Source organism: Rhinolophus sinicus, linkage group LG09, assembly GCF_036562045.2.
Source record: "Rhinolophus sinicus isolate RSC01 linkage group LG09, ASM3656204v1, whole genome shotgun sequence".
Classification (NCBI taxonomy): domain Eukaryota; kingdom Metazoa; phylum Chordata; class Mammalia; order Chiroptera; family Rhinolophidae; genus Rhinolophus; species Rhinolophus sinicus.
The window spans coordinates 13,008,996-13,028,366 of record NC_133758.1 but is presented as its reverse complement, the minus strand read 5'-3'; the positions used below and the strand labels follow the sequence as shown (position 1 = coordinate 13,028,366).

The window sequence follows — 19,371 nt, the reverse complement described above, 5'->3', positions numbered from 1 at the left end:
TCTTTTCCTCCCGGTAAGTGATAATGGGCTGTTTGGGAGACACATTCTTCAACTAGAGAGCAGCTGAGAGTACTAACACTTTATGGGAGAGAGAGAAAATATACCAAGTATTTATTGGTGGCAAACCCCACTTGCATTCATTGGGCCCTGCTGGCTGTTGCCGGCTGTTCAGGCCCCAGTCTCAAACTCTTAGTCTAGACTTTTGGCCAAGTTCACCTCATCTGGGACCTGTTTCCTCAAGGGCCCTTCCACCACGAAGTAATGGCCGTCTTCCTGGGTTATCTGTGGAGACCTAAATGTTCCTAAGGCTGCCAACCCCAGACACTATCTGGGGTAAGTTCTGAACACAGAGGAAATTAGGGGACGGCGGGAAGGGCATAAAATGGGCAGTGGAACTAAATGAGCGTCTTTGAGCGACATGAAACTGGCTTGGACAAGAGGCCTCAGGGCTTTGGGAAGGACCCCTGTCTGTGTGGGAGAAGCGAGCAATGCAGATGAAGGAGCTGAGAGGAGGTCTGGGGGTGCAGTGGGACCAAGCTTTGAATGTCAAATAGGTTACTCAGTCTGTTTAATTTCTTTCAAACTCATCCACGTCATCCCCACCCCCAACTCCCACCCCACCAGGTCCCGGGTGCGAGAGCACCGCCCCTCCCAGAATGCTGACCCCTCATCTTTGCCATCCTTTGTGCTCACGGAGGCTGTGTGGCGGCTGAGATCAAGCTTTGTTTCTCAAAGGATAACTTGAATAACCATGGACAAAACTTCCAAATAGATTGTTCACCTCTGGTGTGAACCCACTTTAGAGATCTTTTAAAGCATTGCTTCATTGTCTTTAAAGGTGCTTTTAAAAAGTGTATATTAATAACCTGATTGGATCCCTCCAAAGTCTTCCGAAGGCAGTTTGGTCTTTAACCCTTTCTGTAGCAGGGCTGAGGGCCCGTGGGATGTGGACGGGGAAGGACAAGCCACAGCCTCCAAGTCTGAGGACTCTGCTGAGGAAAACACCCTCCCCTGAAGCTGGGGGCTGGGGGCAGAGTTCTCTGACCCAGTCCCCGCCAGCACCTTCACTTGCTGCAATATCTTCTCTTCTGACTTCTACCAGGTTCCATGGGAAGGGCCTAAAACATGACCTAAAAGTCGCTAAAAGTCAGGTTATGGGACGGAAATGGGGGTTGAAGTGATTTCCTGGGCAAAGCAGAAGAGACTGCAGTTACAAAGACTCTGAGCCTCGAGGGGTCTGCACCCTGGAGCGGAGACCCCAGGGGACTTTAGACTCACATAAAGGGGAGGGTGAGTTGGAAGGACACTTTAGATTCAAATTTGGAAGGAAACCCAATGTTCAATGAAGCCCTTTTTACTGAAAATCAATGATTCAAGAGGAGACTCCCAAATTGTACCTAAATGTTTCTTTCTGGAAATCCTACTTGGCATGTGGTCTATTTAATTATACTAATTAGCTACGCTGATTAATGCTTCTGTTTATCTTTTTACAATAGTTTTTAAAGGATAATTAAACAGAAGGGAATCTTAATCATGCTCCTTCGATTAAACATTCCAATCGGCAGCCAGCATCGGTGGTTCTCCCCCAAGATTACCTGGGAACTTGTTAGAAATGCAATTTCTCGAGCCCACATGTGGAATCAGAAACCCTGGAGGTGGAGCCAGCAGTGTTTCAGCAAGTCCTCCCGGTGATTCAGGGGCCGTTGGAGTTTGAAAACCACAGGCCAACCTTCGTGCCGAACCATTTGGTCACAGCCATAGCATCAGTGCCCACCTGGTCTACACCCACCTTAACTGCACATGACTCAGGAGGACACGGGAACTTCACATCTGGTCGACAAACCCACATTTTTAACAGAATGCCACCGAGCCTCACCTTTTCCTTCTCTTTTGCAAGGTGGCTTCTTGGGGTCTTTTTTCTCATCTGTGTGTGATACGGATGTTTCGAGTTTAGGAGTCTTTTTAAGAAAGCCGGAGTTCTTTCTGGCGTTTTCCTTCTCTTCCAACCTCAGCCTCAGGGCAGCCACCTTGGACAGAATTTTCTTCTTTACTCCCTCAGCTAAATATCCTCTTCCTATGATTTCCTTCTTCTTCTTGACCTCCTCTGAAGCAATCACTGGGGATCCGCCGGTCTGGGCTGCCACATGAGTGGGGTTCTGCTCTCCTGACTTTCTCCCATGGCCCAGGGTGGCACTGAGTTGACCTGGGCCCTGTAGTGTCTCAGGAGCTGTCTCTGATGCACATTCACCTGAAATGAACGCCAAAGTCACTGCCGGGGAGCCAGATGCCCTTGTGGGTTTGGTTTCCCTATTTTGGGGCTCCTCTATTTCAGGTTTCTCAGTTTTGTGCCTGATTGAAAAGTTCGTGATGTTTTCCTCAGGAGATAAAGCAAAAGGTGATTGAGTAAGACCACTGGGAGCGCACAAGTGTTCCCCACACTTACTCATGATAGCTCCCCTCTCCTCTGAGTCAGAAAGCGCACATTGAGGGTTTCTGGGCTCCACTAAATCATTTTCAGAGACATCAGGAATTTGACCTGTGGCGTTGTGAGTATCAACTCCAACAGACGCAGGAGTCATTGCGAGGCAGTTAGAAAGAGGTGAAGTGGGGGAAACAAAATCTGCTTTGTGGTCTTTCCTTTGTTCAGCCTCCCCTGAGCTTCTCTCGTGGCTCTCTTGTACTTGACTTCCGCAGTCCCCACTTGGAATTGTCTCCCCACCTGTGTCAGGACACGGGACTTGGGAAATGGCAGATTGGACGTCCACTTTTGCTTTGTTGTGTTCACTTGGACCAGCCTCCCCTCTGTCACTGGCTTCTTGGTTTCTGTTGGTGCTGTTTTCACTTGAAATGGTGCCCCCACTTTGCTGGGGGCATGGGACTGGCAAGATGGCAGGTTGGACATCCACTCTCTGGCCCAAGTTGCCGTCATTCAACGTATTCTCCTCTCTGATGACCCCTAGAGTGGATTCAGAAGGCTCCTGTGTTTCCGCCTTCCACTCCACCACACCCGTTTCATCGATGGGATCTACAGAGGACTCTAGGATTTTAGGGAAGTTCAGAAACTGTTTAAAGAAGGTAGGGTGATCCACGCTGAGGTGGTTTTCCTCTTGGTTTTGACTCACATTGCTAACATTTTCCTGCCCTCCAGTTTCAGAAGCCTCTGATGGCAGATCTGTGACACATAATTCCTTCTCATCTACAGGGTCCACAGACGACTCCAGGAATCTGGGTTGGTTCAAATACTGGGAAGAAAGACTTCTCCATTGTCTGCGGTGGATTTCTCTGTTATTAGCAAGGGCTGAGCCAGATGCAGCCTGAGGACTATTAGCCAATGCTGCTATTTCAGAGAGGCCCAGCTCTGGCCCAGCAGCACCTGCCTTTAGAACGTTAGATGCAGCCCAGACCCCATCAGGAATCACAGCACCAGCTTCCGACTCCTTGCATTCAGAATCTGTCAGTTGTCTTGATGGCCAGACTTCTGAAACAGAAGCCTCTAGAGTTATAATCTTTAGTTTCTTGCCTGCTTCCCAATGTCCTGGTCCGCTCTGTTTTGACTCTTCTGGGGGGATATTAGAGAACAGTGGATCGCTGCTCACAGCCTGACTGTCATCTTCCACAGTAGCTTCAGCCACCATGGACACGCTAGTCCCCAGGCCTGACGTCTGCCCTTTTCCTTCTCCAGAGTTTGCTGAGGCGTGGTCCAAGGGTCCTGGGTTTATGTCCCCTTGAGCAGCAGATGTCGTAAGCCAACTTTCGTGGAGACTATCTTCAGAAAGAGAACCCTGGTTGGGTAGGTTCTCCTGCTGGACTCTCTGTGTTGTTTCACTTCCTTTTTCTTGGACATTCTCTTCAAGGTTCCTATCGTCTGCTCTGTCCATGGTGCAGCTCTTATCTCCAGACTGGTTATCAGTGTGAAGCGGGGAATTGCTATGGAAAGCTTCTCCCTCTGAGAGCGGGAGAACACAGACTTGGACTCCTGGTCCACTGGGAGCCATGCAAAGGAGATCTTTTGGAGATTCAATGGTAGAACCATTTAAAATATGACCCAACGGTCCATTGGAACGAAGTTGAAAAACATTTTCATCTGGTACCTGAGGTGAGCTCTCCTCAGGGCTCTCTGCGTGGCTATTCCCAGCAATTGAAACAGGCAGGTATTTGGCTGGGTAGACTTTGGTGGCAATGGTAACAGTGGGTGTGTCCCCACTCTCCCTGGTCACCTCAAGATTATCAATTAATGTTGTTGGCATCTCTTGAGGAAACTTCACAGTTGAACTATGGCTGGCTGATGTGTCTGAGGTATCCGGGACACTGGTACAGGGGCTCTCGTCACCTCCTTTTTCAAACTGCACCGAAGAGTTCTTCTCGGGAGACAGAGGCTGTCTTTCCTCAAGACCTCCTGAGATGCTGGGTCTCAGCCCCTCCTGGCTAGCCTGTCCTATGGAGGCCAGTATGTGGGTAGAATCCTCTACCTCGGCTGGATTTTCCCCTGTGGCACCTTCACCGGCTTTTTGTGACATGTTACAGGTGAAGGTACTGATAGGAGAGAACATGACCGAGTTTCTATCGTTATTGCTCTTGCATGCAGACTGGGAAGGCTCAGGATCTGGTGCTTGAAAAGGAACGTCCAGTGTCTTGTCATCAGGAGAACATAAATCGGATACTTTGCTTTGACTTTCTACCAGCTCTGAGTCCATGGAGCAAATTTCTTGAGGCAAGTATTTATCTACTGGGGCTCGAACAGGAGAATCCATGGTGTCACATGGTCCTTGGTCACCTGCTTCAAAATGCTCCATCACACATGCTGCTTCTCTGCTTCTTGGCCCATCACATACAGTTCCCAAGGTGGGGACAATATTTGCAGGTACAGGGGGAGCAACAGAGAGAGCCCCAGGCTCTCTGCAGTCAGTGCTGCCCTCTTCAGGGAGATGCATCACCAGCTCACAGGGAAATGTGTCTGCATGATCCACTTCTGGGAGGCTGAGCTCTTGTCCCAGGTCTTCCCGGGAATGTCCAGCAGCATTGTCTTCTCTGTCTTGGTTTTCTTCATGCTGTGGGCCTTGACTACAGCTTTGTATCTCCAGATGTTGGGCCAGTGATGCATTTTCCTCATTGATTTCTCCTAAGTTGGGGAAGGAATTTGTTGTGGTCCCAGTGAATGCAGACTCCTCCCTGGCAGGCTCTGAGAAAGCTGGCGTCTGGCTCAGAGAGATTCTCTCCCTGACTGTTTCCTGAATGTGCACCTAGGAAGATGAAAAGTGATATTAATAGAATTGTTTCTGGAAGAGCCCACAATAGGGCATCACTGCAATCCCAAGAGTGTTAATCCTTGATGACTGTAATAATAGACAAGAAGAGCAACAGGAATGATTGACATCTGGACATTAATCCCCAAACTCACTCCAGCTATTAGAGATTTCCTGGAGAAATGCAAATTTAAGCAACTGCATGTTCCAGGGGACCCTTGGTCAAATTACCCATTGTAAGCAAAGAGGTTCCTGAGAATCATCATTGAATGATTTCTTTTCTCTCTCAGGAAAAAAGATGGAAATAAGTGGAATGTGAACTATTTTGATCAAGTAAACCATAAGAGCATGTAAAACCATCTTTCCAGAAAGATGAATTTCCCATGATCATAACAAGTGAAAACTGCAGTGCTGATAAAGTAGCATAGAGCTGTCTTCATCCACAGATATGACACCTTGATGGTTAACAGTTACTAAAGAACAGAGAGGCGCATCCTTTGAGGCCACCTCTAATGAAGTAATAGGATTATGATTGGCCATCAGCACTGCCAATCATTTCTGCTCCGGGAAGGTTATAAAATCTCGAAATGCCAGCTTCACTTTAAAACAGATGTCTGGTGACAGGTGAACCCAGGACTATTTAAGTTTAGGGAAAGAGACAGACAGGGAGAAGGAAGGAGGGAGGGAGGTACCTATCATGGTACCATTTGAATGTTTTGTGATATTGGATATTGTTTAAGGAAGCACCAAACTTTGACTAAATTCTTGTCTCTTGAGATTTTTAGCTCATCGATTATTTTAATGCCTATCAACTTTAGGACCAGCTAAGGAGAAGGGAATTGCTGCTAAGTTTTGACTAGCATTGCCATCTTTGCCTCCAGGACTCCTGCTTTGGAGCAGCCACATTCAAATGTGCAGAAACCGATAACTGGGCTTAAAGATGGGAGGAGACAGTCTCTCACCCAGTGTTCGACAAAGAAAAGCGGACATGGTCCTGTGCACAGGGCAGCTCCAGAGACCTGAGGCTTGTTTCCATCAACCACAGGTGAGAATCATCAATCCCTTTACACACGTCCAGTAGCAAACATGACAACAGCATGACCACACCTCCTTCCTACTACCCCAAGGCTGCTTGCGGCCAGCAGGGATTCACGTCTCATTTTCTCCTGAAAACTACCCTGATGTTCATTTAACTCAAATTTCATTGGCATAAAAGTCCTAACTAAACAAGAAGAAACTTACTATAATTCCTGTGTTAGTTATAATCTCCATGAGGGCTGGGACTATTCGCCGATTCAACAAATATTTATGGAATGCTCCCAAGGTACTAGGGAGAATCCCAGGTGATGAGGGTACAATACAGGCACGCTGCCCTTCTGCAGGGCAATCGCTCCCATTCTACATTGTATTCAAGGTCTGTCACGGTTAGCACCTACCAAGCGCTCCGTAAGCACTTGTTGAAAGAAGCACGAAGTGAATGAACCATGTGCGAGGTGAGCTAGCGCTACCCAACGTCATCCATTCCAACTCTAAGTTGGAAGGGTTTGGACCCACCTGCTCCTGACTTTGGGACAACTCTATTTTAAAAGAGACTTAACTGTACGCAGTGGGCTGGGGCAATACTGGTTCACACCCTGGTGTTTCTAAAACGAGAACTGATTTACTCTCTGTCGATAGCCCCTTTTCTCATCATATTAAACTGGAAAGGGGAAAACAAGAAAGATAATTTCTAGAAAATAAGAAGTAAGGTTTGAAAAAGGTATCGAGGCATTTAAAGTGTACATGGTTTCACCTCTACCCCTGAAGGTCTTTGACACCTGTACAGAGCGTTCATTTTATTTGCTATTTCGGTTCAGGTTTGTTTTTGGGTTTTTTTATAATGAACTGTAGCATAAATACACTGAACTATTAAGCTCGGAGAGTGTGGGTAGCTGCCTGGTCATGATTGGAGTTGTGCAGGAGACTGTCTAACCAAAAACTCCAGGGCCCTCACTTGAGCCTTCCTCTGCTGCCTGAATTTCTACTACCTGTGTCAGTCCTTTATTTTAAGATCTTGCCATCATCACAATAACATCAGCGCCAGCAGACATTTATGGATTAGCTGCCATATGCAGAATTCTCTGCCAGGCACTGGACAAATTTTTCCAAAGGGCTCAAGTTAAAAAGCCACTGTTACTTACTGAGATGTTACACACTCGCTGTTGCTTGCTACCATATCAGCAGAGTTACAGGCTGATATGGAGAAGACACTAACACCTGGAGAGGGTAAAACACGGGACAAGTAAGCTTTGATTCGGATGAGTTTGGTCATTGGAATATATCATCGTAGCCACGCTATCGTGCCTTGATTTACAAAATAGTCATGTTCCTATTAAGGTAGGAACTCACTCCTCCTCTCTCTTCCTTTTAAAATAAAATCCTACTTTAAATTAGCCTGGTGAAGCCCCACATGTAAAAAAATATGGCAAATCCTTAACTGTAAATTCATCTACTTGGCAAACATTTACTAAGCATCTACGACATACCAAGCTCTGTTCTAAACACGAGGATGCATCAGTGAACATAGCAAACACTCCTGGCCTTTTGGAAGATACGTTCAAGCAACAATCCATAGACTTAGTCCACTGCTGATGGGAAAGTCCATAAATTTGATTTTAGCTAACCAATGGGGTTTTCTCAAAGCGGAGCTTTCAATAGCCTGGTACACACTTGTCACGGCTTAAAGGCCTGTTCTAAGAACAGGCCCCTTGGTCTCATGCAGAAGCCAACTCATAGAGAAAGACAAACCAGACTCACGCCTTTCAAATAATTCAGGCCTTCCTTTTAAGACATCCCTTAGTTACGTCATTATGAGAGAAGTCCAACAAATGATTCTCCTGCTGCTTAGCTAGTCTCATCATGGAGTGAGTGGTGAGACTCAAGAAGTTTTGTGATGTTTTCATTCATGTGAAAAGAAGGAGGGTGTGGGGCTCTAGGAGGAAGCCCCGTATCGTGTGTGGAGTGTGGACTTGGGGGACCGGCCACCTGGGTTCAGCTCAATCCAACACTGCACGCATGCTCCCAAGTAATCTCTTTGGCCTCTCTGACCCTCTGTCTCTTCCTCTAAGGCTAACCACACGCGTATCGGCACCATCCTGTCAGCACTCACTGTTCTCTGTGAAAAGGAAGTCGTGGCTAAGGCAAACAAAATGAGCATCTCTGACGAGCAAAGCAGTGTGCTATGGGCTTTACATAGGCTTTCTCATTTGATTGGTAAAACAAATCTGAAATACTATGCGGTCATCTCCTTTACTGATAAGGGGAATAGCCTGGGTCCAATCAGAAGATAGAAACCACCAAGTGGGTTAAATAAGGCAGGTGACTATCAAGAATTATTCATTGCCATAGAAGAGTAACTAGGGTTGAGGGAAACCACGATGGTGCTCTAAGGTGAGGGAGAGCAAAGGGAAGGACAACGTGGAAGCAGCTCAGACCTAGTTGGAGAAGGTGTAACCAGGCCACCACATAGCAGAGACACTCGCTGGTGTAGCCAGGCCAGAGCTGACCTGGACCTGCTGGGTGAGCAACAGACCACCCTTCCTCATGCAGGCGGGAGCAGGTGGTCTCCAGGGCACCGGCAAGGCAGAGGCCAAGATTCGACTTGGGTGGGCTACATGTGGTGGGGGGAGGGAGAGGGAAAGATAGTCCCAGATATTCAGGGCCACAGGTGGCTGTGTACAGGCCACACAGGGGCTTGTGGAGGAAGTCTGGATGTTGATACAGACACGAGGCCTCCAGAGCAGCGGACCATGCCAAGCTCCGGTTTCTGGGTAGAAAGGGCTGCAGGAAGTTTAGCATGAGGCCAAGGTCAAAAGGTCACTGATGGACCATGTTCTGGGCCCCGTGGCTAGGACAGGCTCTATGAGATGACTACAAACCCCTAACACCAACCGCCCCTGACGCTGAAAATGACAGCAATTCTCTTCTTCTTGCACTGTCCTTCCAGCACCCTCTGCTGACAAACTTCACATCGAGCTTATTTTAAGAGACCTGGTTAATGGGATTCTATCATTGAGCGCCACTGACGGCTGTGCTCCAAGCTGAGAATCAGTAAATTGAGAACTGGCACATGAGGTCCCTGATGTACAGAGCTTAGGAAGCACCCCACGGTCCCACGGTCAATGGCATAACCAGGGTATAAAGTCAAATCTGTCTGGCCATTAAAGTCATTTCCAGATTTTCTAACAAGATAAGTTAAGACGAACCTCACCAGATGGCTGGGAACTCCCCTAATTGAAACTCAGAATCTCTGAGCTTCTGAGACACTTGGGTGTAAGACTATAACGGTCCCTATTACAGCCCACATGGCCACTTGTTTGTTGGCTTCCTCAAGCTCCAAGGGCAGGGATTCTGTTTTAATTTCTGGATTTCCAGAACCTTAGACATAACAGGGACTCAATTCATTTTGCTGAATGAATAAGCGCATGAATGAACACAAAGACGGGGAAGGGAAAACCAAATGGAGTAACACTTCCAAACCTGTTTTTGAAAGCAGCACTGAGCTTGAAAACTTACAGTCTCCCCTCCCGGCATCTTCCAACCCCATCTCTATTCAACATGCCTCCAATTCTGCAAACACGTTGTTTTCATTTACTGGCCTCTCCAAAAACTCTGCTTCCTGTGTGTGTCTGCCACGAATCCCATGGAAACCGTGTGGCCTTGCCATCCTCCTGGGATGTTTAGGGTTATATCTCATCGTTAATGAGAGTGACCTGGATGCCAACAAAGTCATGACACTCATTTGAGTCACTAACAATAGAAGGTGGTATGAGATAAGATCCCTCTTCTTAAATAGCGTATAATCCAGCTGAAGAGACAAGATGTACATGGAAAAGATAAGTAACAATTCTCGACAAGTTGTGCTAATGGCCAGATGGATGGACCTAACATGCTGCCACAGGAGCAGTGGGAAAATCACCGGAGTCGTCTTCTTCCACGTGATGGACCAGATCCCTGCCGTGCAAAAACCAGAGGTTGCACCCTTATGTTATACGTATCGATTCTTAGATAATTCTGGAACATTTCTGTGCAGTCTCAGGAAGCATCTCTACTGATTAGAAGGGGCAGATGTGATAGATGCTGTTGGTTGACTAACTCAACAGCGTCCCCACGCCCTTTGCCTTTGCTACTTCCAACTAAAGAGGCTGGGCAACTGCATACTCTCCCAGCCTCCTGCGTAGTGAGACAGAGCCAAGGGGTCCATTCTGGCAGGTAAGACGGAAGGGAAATTCCACTAAGCAGCTTTTGGGGGATCTTTGCTCTCCTTACATGAGGCAAGGATATGGTGGGCACTGTGTCTACCTCTTTCCTTCTTCCTGTAACAAAGACGTGACGTCTGACACTGCAGCTGTCATCTTCTAGTCCTGAGGCAACCAGCACGAGAATGAAAAGCCAACACACTACGGCTGGTGGGACAGACAGCGAGAAAGGAGTTGGGAGCTTGTAGACATCTTTGAGCCGTGGGAAGAACACTGAGACCGACTTCCTGCGGTCTTTCTGTGTGAGGCCACTAGCAGTGGTTATTCTGTTCACTGCAGCTAAAAGCAGTCCTCATGGATACAGGAGGAAAACATATTGCTGAGGGATAAGGGGAAAGCATGTGAGGTTCACCCTGGAGCCTTCCTGGAAGCACTGGGTGAACTTGGGTAAAGATTAGTTTGAAGGACAGTGTCACAAAGGGCAAAGGGCTGGTCAAAATGCCAAGGGATCAAAGGGCCTGAGGTTAAATGAAGCTGAAGCCCAGCGGGGGTGGGGAGTGGTGGGGAGAATGGGGAAATGTGAGAAGACGGACCCAGGGCCGGAGAGTCAGTCGCTTAGCTCCTTGCTTCAGCGGGACAGCACTGCCATATGCCGACAAGCCCTCCCGCGGGATGATTTTCTTTCTCTAACTCCTGTTTCTTTTCAAATGTTCTTTGAATGTTCTTTCCACCTCACCTGGATTAGATACAAACAGCACCGTGTTCTTCAGTGGTTGTCTACACATCATCAATTTGCTCCGGCGGTTCCAGGAATCTTTAAATGGGAACCTCCCCCACTCCCCAAGGCCCTGGGCTGCTGTAGCCTTGCCCACAGCTAACCTTTCCTAAATATCTGCTGAGCCCTCACTGCAGGCTTAGCATCAGAGGGTCATTCATCATTCTCGATAGATCAAATCCATACCACCTGGGCCTTCAAAACTGAAAACAGCCCAGTCCCCAGCCAAAGAAAGCTTAAAGGCAACCTAAAATATTTCAGGAACTTGAGTTTATTTTTAGGAGTCGCCAGGTTGCCCAGAAAGGAGCTTCACTTAAAGGTTTTGAATGTTAAAGTAACACATAATAAAGTGGAGGACACGCCTCTGATGTCCCCAATCCTGAAACCCGATATTGAACACCCCTGTCATTTGACCAGCTCATCTACATACCACTCCCTCCTGGGAGACAAGAAATCTTCAGCCAGCTGCTTTCAGCCTGTCCTGATTTCTTGGGAAAGTCGTAGCATGTGTAAAATACCGATTTGATCTCTTATTGAGAGAAGACTGGGTTTCCACGAGGAAAACCCTTTTCCAGGGCTGAGGGGCTGGAATCTGCCTGGTGACACGGTGTGAGCAAAAGGGCCCCGGACCGTGAGCCAGGAGTTATGTGTGTTCATTGTGCATCGTGGGTGAGGTGTGGCAAGTAGCAGAACTACCGTTACTACTGATAATGTTAGTAACCGCGACGCCCAGTACAGCCCTGAATACACAGCAGACACTGCTCTAGTGCTGTACACACCTGAATGCAGCTCATGTTTGTAAAATGGCATAGACACGTACACCTTGGGGACTCTGGGTTGTGTCATGTTAGTGAGAAATATACTCGTACACACAAGAAGACCGTTTGGTGAGAAACCCCACGTACCGTGGGTCAGAAAAGCAGCCATCTTCCTTCCTTGACTGCATCTTCATTTTCCTGCATCTTGGAGTGTGCTGGGGGGGGGGGGGACCTAGATTTCCTTAACTGTGACTGGGAGATACGCAAACCTAAGAAACATGGAGTTGGGAAGGCCAGCAATTTTTTTTTCATTTCACCAAGCCTTTCTGAATAATCCTCAGTTTTTTTGCTGTGTTGTGAAAACACTGGACTCAGATGAGTTGGTGAAAGGAACATGGAGTGGGGTGATGGAGAAAGGATCGGACCTCAGACAACACAGGGCTTAGTCCTGGCTCCGCTGGCACATGGGAAGTGGCTTTGGAGAAGTCACTGGATGTCTCCGAGGCTGTTTCTTCCACGGTAAAGTGAGAGGGTGGAGAGTATCTCTTGGGCCACACAGCTCTGGTGTTCTCAGACCTGCTCCCATGTAAACAACACAAACACTGAAATGGGGCTTAAACCTCACCTTCCATTTAGAACCAGGCTTTCCTTTGACGCCTCCTAGATCTAAGTCTATTAACTAAGAGTGTTTTTAGGGGAAAGGACACGATGTGTCACCATACGTAGACCAATCCAGAACGAGGCAGTGGGGCCCAAGAGAGGGCCAGGGAAGACACAGTGGGCTGGGGAACAGGTCACCCTGGGGAAAGCACTCCCTGGAGTCCTAGCTCTTGCCCTGCCTCCCCCATTGCTGCTTCTCCCTCCTCTATGCAGTAAGTAGATCGCACTGTGTCAGCACAGGGGCCCGGAACAGTTCTGGAGGCTCACAGACCTAGTCCAAGCCAATACAAGCCATCCCAGCCACAGAACAGAAGACCAGTGGCCACTGGCCCCCAATTTTGCTAACCCTTTTTGGGGCTGAGGAAAGTTACAGCTTCTTCTTCCAGGGCAATCTCATTTTACCCACACAATTTTGCATATAATTTCAGGGGCCTCCAGACCCTCTTGAACCCATTGATCCCCACTTCAGGGCCCTGGGATCACGGATTGAGTCCCTGCTGTCAATCATGCACTGAGGGATGAGGGAATGGCATGGTGTTGTTTACTTCCCACACACCGAAACTTCTCTACAGACTTCAGACTGGATAACAAGAGGGAAAGAATGAAACCTTAGCCAGTTCCTAGGAGAGCGTTTTCAAATCAACATCCCTCTTCACCGTTTCTAGAATTTGTGAGCAAAATCAAAACCAAGGTAGTAGCAATTACCGTACTGCACTGACAATAATACCAGGTACAGAGCAAGTTCTTGTAAACTTTAGAAACAGGAAGCGCTTGTCACGGTTACTACACTACTATTTTGCCCATTCAGCGTGACTTTAAATTATATGGTAATGATGGTATTTGGCACTTGGAAAATCTGAATATAAACATAAATATAGGCAGGTCGCCTGTCTGGGATGCTCGATGCCAAAAATGAGGAGCAAATGCAAGCTAATATGCCATATGTCACTTCTAGGAAGTAGGAGGACAGCCATGTCTTCAGGTTTGGCTTCTGGTTAAGCAAAAATGTCCCCTCAAAGAGTACAGGTCTGGGAGGGTACGGTTTCCCCGCCGGCAAGAACAGTTACTAGATGAGATCCAGAGACAGCTGCATTCAGCAGGAGAAATAAAAGTTCTTGGAATAGTGAGATCCACGAGAGGAAGGACAGGGTTAGTCATGCTGATCTTGCTGCAAGGCACATAGTAGGTGCTCAAAAAAATAGGTCAAATGAGTGAACACCTGTCCGATCTGCCCTTCACCCAGTGTCAACATAGATAGGAAGGCTGTGCCCCTCTGCAGTCTGGGTCTCTTCTCATGCTCCATCAAGTGCTCTGTTGAAACATTGATCCAATCTCCTACCTGAGCAATTGCCCAAAAGTCCTGTGCTTTGGTTAATACGTGTGTTCTACCTCTTCTTCATCAATAATAATTTGGTGCTTGGCTAGCCTTGGTCTTCTTTAGATCTAAACTGAAGCCATCTGTTCTTATTTGAGTAGCGAGAGAGGAGCAAAGCATCTCTTGTTTTTTAACACTTAACAATTGAGGTTTCTGATATATACTACCCAGAAGACATCAGCATAATTGTACCGTGACCACCAGGCACCAAAGGTGGTGCTAGCCAATTGACCACAGGCAGAGTGGTGAAATCACAAAGTGCAACTGAAGGGTTAAGTTTCACACCTCTACTTGAAAGATGAAGGGCATCAAAGGCAGGATGTGGGCAGGAGCATGGTGCAGAGTCAACTGGAAATTCAGGGACCTCCTTTGATGGAGCCATCAAAATCTACTTTCCCCTTGTAGGTGGAAGGAAAAAGAATGATTCACAAAGAAGTTTCTGGGAAGCTGAAGTTGTTGGGGAAATGCTTTGAGAACCAAGAAGGAAAGAAAATGTCTGGGATTCAATGCAGTGATTTGAGCTAGGAAAGAGAAAAACATGCTTAGCTGATATCTGCACTTATGGTGGTTTGAGAATTCACACATGTATATAACTTCTTGGACGAATGAGTTCATGCAATCTCTTTATTCTTCCTCTGGAACGATCTGGTCTTGCTCATAAGCTCCTGACCACAGGTAGGGGCTTGGAGAATGAGTGGAGAATGAAAGTTGTCGCTCTGACTGAGCCAGCCTCTGACCCAATAACTTGAACAGACCTTAGAGGAATGTTCAGGCCTTTAGTTCCGCCCACCAGGACCCTGCTCCTCCGGCAGCTGGTGTCTGAGCTGCCCTCACGGGTAGATGGGTGGGGGTCGGTCCCCGTGTCCCCAAAGGGAAGCCGGGAAAGAGCTCCTGTCCTCACCGTTTCCCTTAGCTTATTCTAACACAGGGTGAAGTCAGGATGGGTGAGTTTTCTGGGCCCTGACTCCATCTCTGTCAGGCTTTTTGTCCCGGCATCTCTGAGGAGGATGTTCAAGGCTTGGGTACCCTTGTTTAAACTCTCACACACTCCTGCTTTCTGATTGTCCAGAGATAAGACCGATCCAACATGAAGAAAGGAACTTGGAAAACACTTCTCTCAACAAAGCCCAAATTAAAAATTATTGTCCTGTTTAAACAAGTCAGGCAAACACCTGTTTCTTTCCATTTGCTTTCTTCAACACAGCCCTAATCACGGTCTCCACCTCTCACCCTGTAGATGACCCTGTTTCCCAAGCTACTTTGGAAAAAGGTCCTGGAGGCAGAAATGAGAAAACAAACATTTTTGTTGTTGTTGTGGATGCCTCCCTGTACACACCACTGGCAACGGTGTTAGTTTCCTAGGGCTGCGGAAACAAATGACCACAAACTGGTGACTAAAAAAACACGCATTTCTTCTCTCAGTTCTGGAGGCCGGAAGTCTGAAATCAAGGTTTCCCAGGGCCAGGCTCCCTCTGAAAGCTCCAGGGAAGAACGCTTCCTTGTCATTTCACCTCATCTTGACTCATGGCCTCACCTTAACTAATTACATCTGCAAAGACCCTGCTCCAAATAAGGTCGCGTGCTGAGGTTCCAGGTAGACATACATTTGGAGGGACATTACTCAACGTTCTGTAGCAACCCTTCTTTCCCCAGCCTGTCCTGCTGGCCCTCCCTCCCCACCGTCTCCAATCTGCCATCAGCTCTCTGCCCATGAAGCTTTGTCACCTCTCTGGGTGGTGTGGACTTGAGAAGAGAGTTGGAATGGTATTCTAACAGCAGGACAAGTACAGGAGGGCTGACATTCTTCTGGAAATTACGCTTGTTTCGGTGGTAAGCAAAGCCTGTCGGGAGAGTGGAATTCAGTACCACCAAGGGGCTATTTCTGGTCCCTGCCCTGATCCTACGAAGGCTGGTATCCTGGAGCCCAGCCTTCCAGACCCTGTAAGCAGTCAGCCACTTCAGAATGTTCCTAAGGGACCTGCCCAGGCCTGAACTGGATGTCCTTCCCTCTGCGGATAGAGAGGCAGTGACGGGGGAGTTCCTTGTGCTTGTTCTCAGATATAGACCCCAACTAGAAATCTTAAAGACGAAGGAGTCAACGGTTCTCATGATGGTTATTTTCCTACCCGACATCATCAGTTTGATGGTAAATGTTGAAGCACTTGTTTTTAAAACATCACTGAAGAAAAATGCCCGAAATCTCAAAGCAGTATCAAAATACCTGTGCTGACTCAGAAAGATAATTTTTTAAGCATCAGCAGAAAGGGGAACTTACAGAATTTGCAATCTTACCCTCCTGCCCCGCCCCCACCCCCACTTCAGCTCTGCAAATGCGGTGGAGGCAGTGAATTGGAGGGGGTGGGAGAATGTGCTTTTTCATGTTTCTGTCTTGTCTCTTTAACTAGATTTAACTCAGTTCGACAAATTGTATTGACAGCCACTGTACTGTGTCTGTTCCGGGCGTTCACAGATGAATCAGAACCGTGTCTGTCACCACGTAGCTCATAGTACAGCCCAGCTGGGCAAACCAACAGCTATAATGTACAGTATATGTTAGCAGAGAGAAGAATAAAACATTATGGGAGAAATCCATTCTCCTTCAGGTTGAGGAGAAGGGACAAGGGTATCAGGGAAAGATCCAGAATCCATTTATTTGCTGCCTCTGCATTTAAATTTAACACTTTTACTCATTGAATCCTTGTTGAAAGCTCTCCGCGGGCCAGGCCTCATCCTTACTGCTGGGGAAAGAACATCCCCAGTGAAAGACTCTGCCTTCTTGAAACTTACGTTCTGTGTTAAGGAGGTAGACAAGGTCAAGGAGGTCAGCAGATGTTTTATAAGGAGAGAAGGCCAAGGAAACAGCATGAACAAAGGCACTGGGGCAGGCAAGTGCTCAGTTATCCAGAATGACCAGGATGTGGGGGGCATGGAAAGGGAAGGGGGGAGCAGGATGGCAACGTGGAAAGAGGCTAGAGCTAATGCACTGCGCGTAGCGTTCAGATTGACTCCTGCAGCGAGAGGGTCCACCGCAGTCTGACAGGGGCTGGGAGGGTGTTGTTTTAAACAAGGGAATGACACTCCCAGGTTTAGGTTTCGGGAAGACAGTTGCAGTAGCATGTGGACAGTATCTTAGAAGAGGGAGACACTGGCCCAAGTTGTGTGGAAAGCCACCTATTGCAACGGTCCAGATAAAATGATGAAGCCGGGACTATAGCAGTGGCTGATGGGAGGGAGAGTGTTGTGTATTGAATCATGTCCCCCAAAAAGATACGATCAAGCCTAACCCGTGTCACCCGTGCATGTGAGTTTATTTGAAAATAGAGTTTTTGCAGATGCAATCAAGTTGAGTTGCGGTGACACTGTATTGGCGTGGGCCCCAACCTGATGACTGCTGTCTTTATAAGGAAAAGGAAATGTGGACACAGAGACACAAGGAGAAAGTCCGGTGGCCAGGTGACCAGAGACAGAGACCGGGGCAATGCAGCTGCAAGGATTGTCAGCAACCCCAGAAGCTACAAGACAGGGGCAGGGAACAGCTTCTTCCTGGGGGTCTCCAGGAGGAACCAGCCCTGCCAACGCCTTGATTTCAGACCTGTGGCCTTCAGAACTGGGAGATAATCCGTTTCTGTTGTCTTAAGCCCTCGGAAACCCATGGAGAGAGGAACACACTGCAGAGGGAGAATGGACAGGATTCAGGGACTGGAGATGAGGAATGCAGTAGGGACCCCTCTTGCTGTTTCAACTCAGGAATTTCACTGTAGGCTCTCTGAGGGGTTGAGACATCTGCTTGCTATAATACTTTATACACTAAGTAGATGCTTAGCACACATGTGTTAGCTCAGCTGTCATCTCTGGGCTATAATAGAGTCACTGTACAACTTGGTTATTTGTGTCAAAGTCCTACAGGGGGGCTCTAGGGGAAAGGGGAAGGCAGCATGCCCAGGGTTGCTAGGCGGGGCAGAGTCGGTTCAGAATCGGTTCAGAATCGTGACAATAGATGTCTGCCATTTCAGTCTCTGATTACAGGGGACTGAGAGGAACTCGACACCTTGGTGCAGTGCAGTGTAATGGGTGCCATGGTTCATTTCTTTCTGTCACCACAGGCCACATCCTGAACTTCGTCCTCAGCCCTGATCATAAGACAGACTGTAACATCTCTGAGTGCACTGACCTGGAAGAGCTCCCAAATGTTGTGGGAACCCCCACCCTCCCAGCATCCTGTCAGGTGTCCCTCACGTCCGCTTCTCTTGAGGATCCTGGGCCCTCGGGATAAGTGTCTCCGCCATCTTAGTTGGTTCTTTGGATCAGTCACGGGTTAAGAGGCTTCTCTGTCTTCCCTTTTCCCTTTTTCCAGAGGGATGGATATTCAAGGGACCTGCCTGAGCTAGTGTGTGTGTGGCGGGGTGTGAATTAGCCTGGTCCATCTGCCTTAGTGGAACACCACCAGCTCAACATGCATGGAGCAGGGCCTGCAGGGAGCATAGCACAGGTCTAGAAGTTCCCCAGAAAACAGGGTATTTGAGCTGAGCTGAGCTTTTTTGCAGAAAAGGAGGATGACCCCAGAGGAGCCCAGGAGAAGCTGGCTGCTGCTTTCCCTGTTTCTTCCTGCCCTTGCCCTTCTTGAGAAAGGTGGCTCAGAAGAGAAACTGGGGCATAAGGGAGCAGCCTGAGGGGCCACAATGGCTGCTGTGCATGTTTGGCTTTCTGCAAGTTCACATCCATCAGTATCTTTTCCAGCCAATCCTCTGAGTTTCTGTGTCCTTTGAAGAGCACAGTTTAGTAGCGATTTATGAGGCCAGAGCCGAATATGGCTTAGCATATTCAGCAGTTCAAACCTGTCTGCCCTCCTCTAATCTTCCTGTGGCCCACCCCAAGCCCACGAGTCCTCTGGAGGGTAGAACCGCCACTCAGAAACTTGAGATGGGGAGATGGAGGGACTCAGAGACCCTAAAAGAAGCACTTCCTTTCCGTTGCCTTGTTGTTGAAGGAATATTACACCACGGTCGCTCTTCTAGTGTTTCCTTCCTGCCCTCTCTTCAGTCAAGCAGGAGGGGAGGTGATTCCTCACCGCCTGGGGGGCGGGGGGGGGAAGGGGGGGGTGGTGAGTGAAAAACAAATCTGGCCTGCATTCAAGACTCAGCTCTTGGGCATCAAAATGTCTAAAATCTTAGGGGAGTTTAGAGGCTTCTCAGAGGCCTGACACCCTTCCTAAAGGAGCTCCCCCTGTACTCCCGCCCCTGCTCTCTTTTTATAGTCATCACTGTGGGTGACACAGGTGCGTCTGTTCATTGTCTGTCTCCCCCACTGGAAGGTAAGCACCCTG

General features: G+C 48.0%; 1 protein-coding gene across 5 annotated transcripts in view; it reads right to left on the bottom strand.

Annotated features, from left to right (window-relative positions):
- ALPK2 (alpha kinase 2) overlaps window positions 1–19,371 on the bottom strand; it is a 115,891-nt gene that overhangs the window by 31,587 nt on the left and 64,933 nt on the right. For all 5 annotated transcript variants that reach the window (XR_012498732.1, XM_074339898.1, XM_074339897.1 and 2 more), the window contains one exon: window positions 1,877–5,240. Coding sequence is in view for 4 of the 5 variants with exons in the window: in XM_074339898.1 (XP_074195999.1) it covers window positions 1,877–5,240 (3,364 nt within the window). In the remaining variant the exon portion in view is untranslated. The remainder of the gene's footprint in view (window positions 1–1,876; window positions 5,241–19,371) is intronic.